Source organism: Bactrocera dorsalis, chromosome 3 (genome assembly GCF_023373825.1).
Source record: "Bactrocera dorsalis isolate Fly_Bdor chromosome 3, ASM2337382v1, whole genome shotgun sequence".
NCBI lineage: Eukaryota > Metazoa > Arthropoda > Insecta > Diptera > Tephritidae > Bactrocera > Bactrocera dorsalis.
In genome coordinates this window covers 5,514,234-5,521,862 of record NC_064305.1, presented here as the reverse complement: position 1 = coordinate 5,521,862, position 7,629 = coordinate 5,514,234, and the positions used below count along the sequence as shown (strand labels likewise).

The window sequence follows — 7,629 nt, the reverse complement described above, 5'->3', positions numbered from 1 at the left end:
TAAATACTTTACTCAACTTTTTTATATATGGATAGATGAGAGAGATAAATATGTAGTTGAAATCTAAAACATTAAATTTGGATTTAACTTTTTTTATATGTTCTGTTGAGATGGTAGGCAGGTAAAATGACCATCTAACAACGCATCTAGATCCTTAGAAGACCCATTGCGATACCATCTATATCTAGGGTTAAAATCTCTTCACTTTATTGCCTCCTCTCTGAGCCACCCCGTACTTCTGTTGATCCAACAGTGCCAAAAGTTTTATTTGTGGCACCAATGAGACGTCGTTCAGAGTCCTTCGAACGTTAGTTGCGATTCTTTCCCATGCAAAGTCTTGAATTCGCATAGAAGATATTTTATAGTTGCCTCTTCTTTTACCTCCTGAGAGTTTCTACAGTAGTCATTATATGACGCTCCTGATCCATTAAAATTTTAAAGTTATTTGGTTTAATTTTAAAATGTCGGCATGTGCGGCCCATATTATATTCGTGAGACCTTTGCCTGCTTGTTAAGTGTATCATAGATTGATTCCACCGAGAATCGGCTCTATTTATAACATTTTTGCCCATGAAATATTTACAATTAGCCAGTTGCAAAAAACTCTCGCTTTTCTCGGAGTCTAATTGTAAAAAAGTAAGAAGGCTCTCCTTCAAAGCAACCTGACTATCTGGTTATCGATTGAATAATAAACGAGGAATGCACCGCGACCTTAGGTCTATTGTCTATTTGGCCAACTCTGTTGAGACACATTTTATTATTTTACCCAAATTTTATACAAACCAGCTACTTCTAATTCTAAAATATATTTTTAAAGGTTCTCTAGGATTATTTTTAAACTATTATTCTGAAAATATTTAAGCAAAAACATTGATTTAACAAAACATAAAACCACATTTTCACTTTACTACTTTCCTCAACTACATTTCAGCGCTTGCCGCAATAAAGCTTTTAGTAGCTGACGCACAACAAAGGCATAAAAGCTTAATAGCTATGATCAGCAGTTAAATGCATTAGAACAAATCATAAAAGCGACATAGAAAAAATAAAACGGTAAACTACTTTTTAATGTCCCCTTAGTGCAATATTTATTGCTAAAAACAACAACAAAGCACGCACTAGTCTGAAATGTACGCCCACTTCACACAGTTGGCCACGAATTCACTCACACTGCAACGCCCCATTACGTTGTTGCTGTGCTACGCGCTGTAATTAAGCGGATGTCCTCGTTGCGAAAGGGCATGCAAGCATTGTGCATGTGTGAGTGGGTGTGTGTGTGTGTCGAATCACAGCACCTACATTTAACATGCAATTTTTGTGTAATTAAATATTTTTTCTGCTCAAGCGGAATGTGTTGGCAGCGGCATTCACATGTCAGCAGTTATGCGCACATACACATACATATAGAGGATAATATATGGGATATAAACACAGATATAGTATAATATGTGCGCTCAGGCTTTGTGGCAGGAAATGTTGCGTGATTTCTTGCCACTCACAGGCCTTGCACATATACAGATATATATTTTATTTTATTTTTTACACACACGCATGCGTCCGCTGCTAAGGTGGCTGTTGCCCTTAATGGGTCATTAGTATGCTCATTTTTATTCTATGCCATTTCAGTTGCACGTCTATCACTGCCTTAGCCGCTTTTTCATGCCACATTAAAATATACACGCATACATGTGTGTGTGTTTAGGCTTTGCGACTTGCCACACACATTAATATTGGCCGGCGTTAATTGCCGCGTGTGGCAAGTGCAACTGATTTGCTGTTAATTAAGTGCGGCGGCAGCTGCCGACCTTACAACAAAAACAAAAACGGAAACCAGGAAAAAATAAAATATTCGAACAAATGAGCAGTCGAGCGCCGCTGACAGGCCTGCCACACCGACAGCTGTTGTTGTTGCTCAATTAATCAACATAATCAACATGCTCAACGAAGCAAGTGGCGTACATTTTATCATTAACATTACATTATATAATATATATATGCTACTTATAATTTACATTTCTATATCAAAGTAATAGAACTCACTTCAATGCCAATTTTCATAGCCTACTTTTACGCGCGCTTATAATTTCGTTTGCTTACCTTAATAAATTGAAATGTCGCTATCGGCGGTAGACGTTTGCTCTTCGGATAGAAGAAACTGCTGGCCGGATGTGCTGGATAGCGTGATGTGATGCGATAGATGACACCTTGTGGCGACGTTGGCCAATTGGGTGCGGTAAAGGTGAAGCCATTGTCAGTGCCCGCGTCCAGTGGATCCATTTCAACGGTCACTGTATCAATCCAAGAGCCACCGACGCAGAGCTGTAAGTAATTAAATACAAGTAATAAAATTATTTTTAGTGGCAGTTTGAAGAATGCATAAAGCTGTTAAGAATGCCTGTAAATGTTGCCACATTTCGATTTTATGTTAGCAGAAATATATAGAAAACTAATTAAAATTGGATTTGTAAGAAAAAAAGGAAGCACACATTTGCGCGCTTCCATTTTTTTTACCTCAATGAAGCATACATTTAGGCATCTAAATGAATTCCTTTTTTGAAAAAGGTACAGCTATCCAAAAATGAGTGAAAATAATGAAAAAATTCGCTGTATTTTGAAATTTTTTTTATAAATAAGGGAAGAATGTCACGGAAGCCACCAATGAAATTTGTGAAATTTACGGAGACGATGCTGTATCAGTTCTTGGAGCAGAACAATGGTTCGCACGCTTCCGTACTAGAAATTTTTATGTGAAAGAGGCACCTCACCTTGCTTGACCTATCGTTGAAAAAGTCGATGAGATCATGGAAAAGATTGACCAGGACCGTCACATAAGCACTCATGACATTGCTAAGGAACTTCACATTCATCATCCATATAAAAAAGGCAGGCTACAAAAAGAAGCTTGATGTTTGGGTACCACATGAATTGCCTGTGAAAAATTTAATGGATCTATTTAACATCTACGATTCTTCGCTGAAACGAAATGAAATCGAACCATTTCTGTGAGCTGCTTCAGCCTGTTCGAACTACTCGTATTGATTCTATATTTTACTGTCTACAACTGATGAGATTGAAGCAAGCAATCGAAAAAAGGTCAGAACTGATCAACCGAAAGGGCTTCGCCTTCCATCAGGATAACGCTAGACCACAAACATCTTTGATGACTCGGCAAAAACTAGGAGAGCTTGGCTGGGAAGTTTTGATGCATCCACCATATAGCCGTGACCTTCAACCATCGGACAACTATTTGTTTCGGTCAATGCAGAACTCCCTTAATTGAGTAAAGTTGGCTTCAAGAAAAGCCGGTGAAAATTACTTGTCACAGAGATACCAGCAAAGCTTTACTCTGATGGAATAATGTCTCTAGCGGAAAAATGGCAAAAGTGGTCGACCAAAATCGTATATAAATATTTGGTTCAAAAAAGTTCATTTTAAATATTAAAAAAATATTTAAAAAATATATATGTAATAAAAAAAAAAAATATATATATATAATAACAAATTTGATTAGAAATACGAAAAGAGTTTTTCGACTACCCTGTATTTATAAGAATATCTGAATACCTCTATTAAATTCTTTACGGTTCACGACAGAGTTACAAAAAGTTAGAATTTACCTACTTCTAGGCGCATTTCATATCAGGGCTGCATAACAATTTGTATTTGAACACTTTTTTAACTCTTTTGTTTTGGAAAATTCCTACAAGAAATCAGAGCTCAGATCACCCGTCAGTTCAGCAATCGTTTTCCTATACGCCACCACTTTCTCAAAACGCTTTTTAATTTCTTTAATTTCACAAGCAAAACCGAAATCATGAAAGTGAAAATGAGACATTCGTCATTCGTTAACATGATTGCGAGAAAGTAAAAATAAAATTTCATTTACCGAGCAAATAGAAAATCCAATTACTTTTTCCCCCTCGAAAGACTACCCACCCACACAGTAGCGCGTCAAAGCACTAATGACAAAGCATACTTTTCAGCGCACACACATAAAAAGCAAATACGCATATAATGTTCAACCACAAGCTTACAAATGAGTTTAAGTACGTAGTATTTGTGCAGCAATCTTGGTCGTCGCATTAATTGGAAAAGCATTACTGTCAGCTTAAGGCTATCGATAATGATATTCATTGCCCGCGACTCAAGCGCTGGCAGATACATTGAATGCGCCTAAGTGTATGCTATGCAGACATAAAAATGTAATATGTAATGTCAATGCTATTAATGTAAATCGGCGCAAATCGCATTAGTGAGAGTGATATGAAATGCAAAAAGATCGAGTGGGTGGAGTAAAGTAATGCGGGAAATTGTTGGGGGGGAAGTTGAGTGGCAGTAAGAAAGAAGCCAAATAGTAGTGGGTAGGATATAAAGCAGGCAGTAGAGAGGCTTTATGAGCGCTTATAAAAAGTGGAAGTGGTCATCGTGGGGTGTTTACGTAGGAAGAGTGTTGGTGAAGTGACAGCGCCGTGCAGCTGAGGATTCTGGATGAGCTCTCGACGCGTGCTGTGTGCGATTTGCGGGGAGCTGACGTATACGCGCAGATAGAAGCAATCAAATTGAAATCAAAATCCAAATACAAATCGAAAGCAATTGAAGCTGAAAGCCATTGATGCCATTGTAGATACATCGTACCGATAACTCGGCAGTTGTTTTGTGTTGTTGTTGTATACTACACTTACAAAAATAGTCAACAATCGACAGTAAATATGCGTCCAACGAAGTTACAAGTTGGAAGTAAGCGCAGTGGTCGTTCCTTGCGGCGCACAGTGAGCACCACCGCTTGTTGATGCCTAAGCTGATGAACGAACTGTTGATGTGACAGCTTGCAGAGTTGGTTGTGGAGTTACTGCGGTCATTGACGAGTCAGTTTGAATTGTCTGGTAAGAGTAAGAGGTATCATGACAGCACACCATAAGATGACACAACTTGAAGTGAAGCTTTTACCAACCACTTGAAACCTTCAAAGGCCTGCTGTGTAGTTATTGCTTGGACGCTGATTTACATGGCCGCTCTTATCACAAGCGCTTTGTGTAGCCTGCACCCACAGCACCGCAACATACTGCAGCACCAGCCAACACTACCGTCAGCGCTGCCGTCACGTCGCATTTAATTTGATTGGTTTGCCTTGCAAGCGTGTTCTCGTATTTTTCGTTGTTTTTGTTTCTAGGCTACTTCTCAGCCGCTGTTACCATTACACACACACACACAAATACCTCAGTCTAATCTTAATGACATTGTCGCTGCGTATTTAGCCACCAGCGTTGCATGCAACTTGCTTACGCCGGCTGTCGTCTGTCGTCTACTCATTCACCGCTCATTCACATCAATAATCAGCTCAGCGTGTCGGCGACCACCAACGCTTGCGGTTCTTGTGGTGTACTATGCATTAATGTCGCTGCTAATAAATTGGTTTGACAATTGACAATTTGAGTGCGCCGCGCGTGCGGCTAAGGTAAGCGTCTGCCACAAGCATGTGTGTGTGTACTTGTGCGTTTATGCTTTGACTTACGACAATAACGCTTCGCTGCACATGAATAATGCATGCTAATTTTGCATATTGTATAAATAATTATGGCGAACGCGGACGGATTTTGATAAGCAGTTTGAAATGGAAATGCTTGCGGGGACAATTCGAGATGGGCTTAGTAAGGAGATAAGCTCTGATGTGCTTAGGAGTTATTTCGTAGGTAGGAAGGTAGAATGGCTGTCCAGCGACGCGTCTTGATCGCCAGCGGGACTAAAGTTTACTACTCTATTCACTCCTCTCTGAATCACCTCATGCTTCTGATGAAGTTCATCACTGCGAAGAGTCTCCAACAATCTGTGCAACCTCTGAAATGTTGCCAAGAAATCCTGTACCGATAGTTGCGATTATTTTGTTATTTATAGATCTTTCGCCTCAACACCCAAAAAAATTAAATGATAATTTTGGCTTTGCGCCCCACCAAGACCAAAAATACTATCGGTTTGCATAGAAGTTGAACTAGACCGAAGCAACCATTATACTTTTCACCTATGACGGCAATATCTGATATCTAAAGAAATTATTGACTGTATTCGAACGGACCCCAGTAAGACCAAACAACCTTATTTATTGTTGCATAGTTCTTTACTTGAAAGTAATATGATCGTCGGTTCTCATTACTGTAATATAAGAATGCGTAGTTCTTTAGACCTAAGGTAAAGTGGACCCTTACCAACGAGAATACAGAATCAATATCAGAAAACAGTATCAGAATTCACACGACAGCCGGTTTTACGTTACCGGGATTGACCCTGGTTTTATCCGACCAAGTACCGTTTTTTCGGAGATCTAATCCCGCTTGGATCAGTAACGTTTAGATTAAGTTTGAGAATACAGTGTCACTCTTATCAATATTCATTGTGACAACTGAACTTCAGAAATTCAATTAGCTCCTGATAAATGTCACTTCCGTACTAAGAAAATTTTTAAAAGAAGTTAACTGAGTTCGAGATTTCCATAAATTTCATCTACATATACGAGAGTTCTTACCGTTCGCCTGCTGACATACTATTCTCTACTTTTAAAAGAATCATAGGCAATTTCAGAGTTTTTATAACCTCCATTAAGCCGAAGAGACCACCTCTTCGTTCAGCTAGCTTTACAGGGTTCATAATCTCTATCTATCTGAAGAGATCTCATCACCGTTCGCATACTCATCTCCCAAACATCTATCATTGTTCATCTTTACGACCGTCTTTGAGAAGTTCAATGAGCTCCGCACAACCCGATAAAGGTCACTTCCGGCTTAGAAAGTGTTTCAAAGTAGGTTAGTAAGTTCCGAAGTTGCATAAACTCCATGTATATGCAGGGCTTTCGTTACGATTCACCTACTGTCATACCATTCTCAACTAAGTAGACTTTTCAAAAGTCAGAGGTAATACCAGAGTTGCCAGAGCCTCCATCGAGCCCAAGTTTCAGAAAGTCCATCCTACTCAACTACCAATTTTTTATCAGAGAACCTCTCAAAGGTTTGATGGTATGAAAATGCAGTTAGAAAAAGAGTTGAGGAAGAATCATAATTTCCGATATTTCTGTTCCTTTAATGTTTTTCTTCTATGTTAGGGTTTGTGAAGTAGTATATACAAACACCATGGAGGCTTACATAGCTAAGAAAGTACTTCAGGGCTTGTTTTCCGGTATGCAAATATTGGCTATTCGAATTAAAGAACCCAATCTTCCATCCACCGTCCAAGTCAGTGGTTTAGATACCTCGAACTATACCTTTGACAGTCATATTTATCTCGTCAAGTGTCTAGAAAGCCAGGTGAGGGGGAGTTCTCATCTAGCTAATTCCCTTCCATATTTCTACAACGAACCACTGTTCTTTTGCTCTTAAAGAAATAATCAATCATAATTAAAATTTTGAATGAGAATTTTAGACATTCCTACAATTATATCATATATACATATGTACATGTAAAAGAAGCTGTAAAGAGAACTTTCCATTTCGCACAGTACATTAATCTACATAGATCCCCTGTGCCTCTCATTTTCCATTAACTTTACTTAATTCAGCAAAAAGCCCTTTAATGCCTCCGGCTGTAAACTATGCTCTACAACTCGCACCACTTCACAAGCTGCCATTTAATTTACCTCATTTG

General features: G+C 38.8%; 1 protein-coding gene across 1 annotated transcript in view; it reads right to left on the bottom strand.

The window, feature by feature from the left end:
- Positions 1-2,097: 2,097 nt before the first annotated feature.
- LOC105228471 (spondin-1) overlaps positions 2,098-7,629 on the bottom strand; it is a gene marked incomplete at its 3' end in the record, with an annotated part of 137,048 nt that continues 131,516 nt past the window's right edge. The window contains 1 exon segment of the mRNA XM_019991091.3: positions 2,098-2,319. Coding sequence (XP_019846650.2) covers positions 2,098-2,319 — 222 coding nt within the window.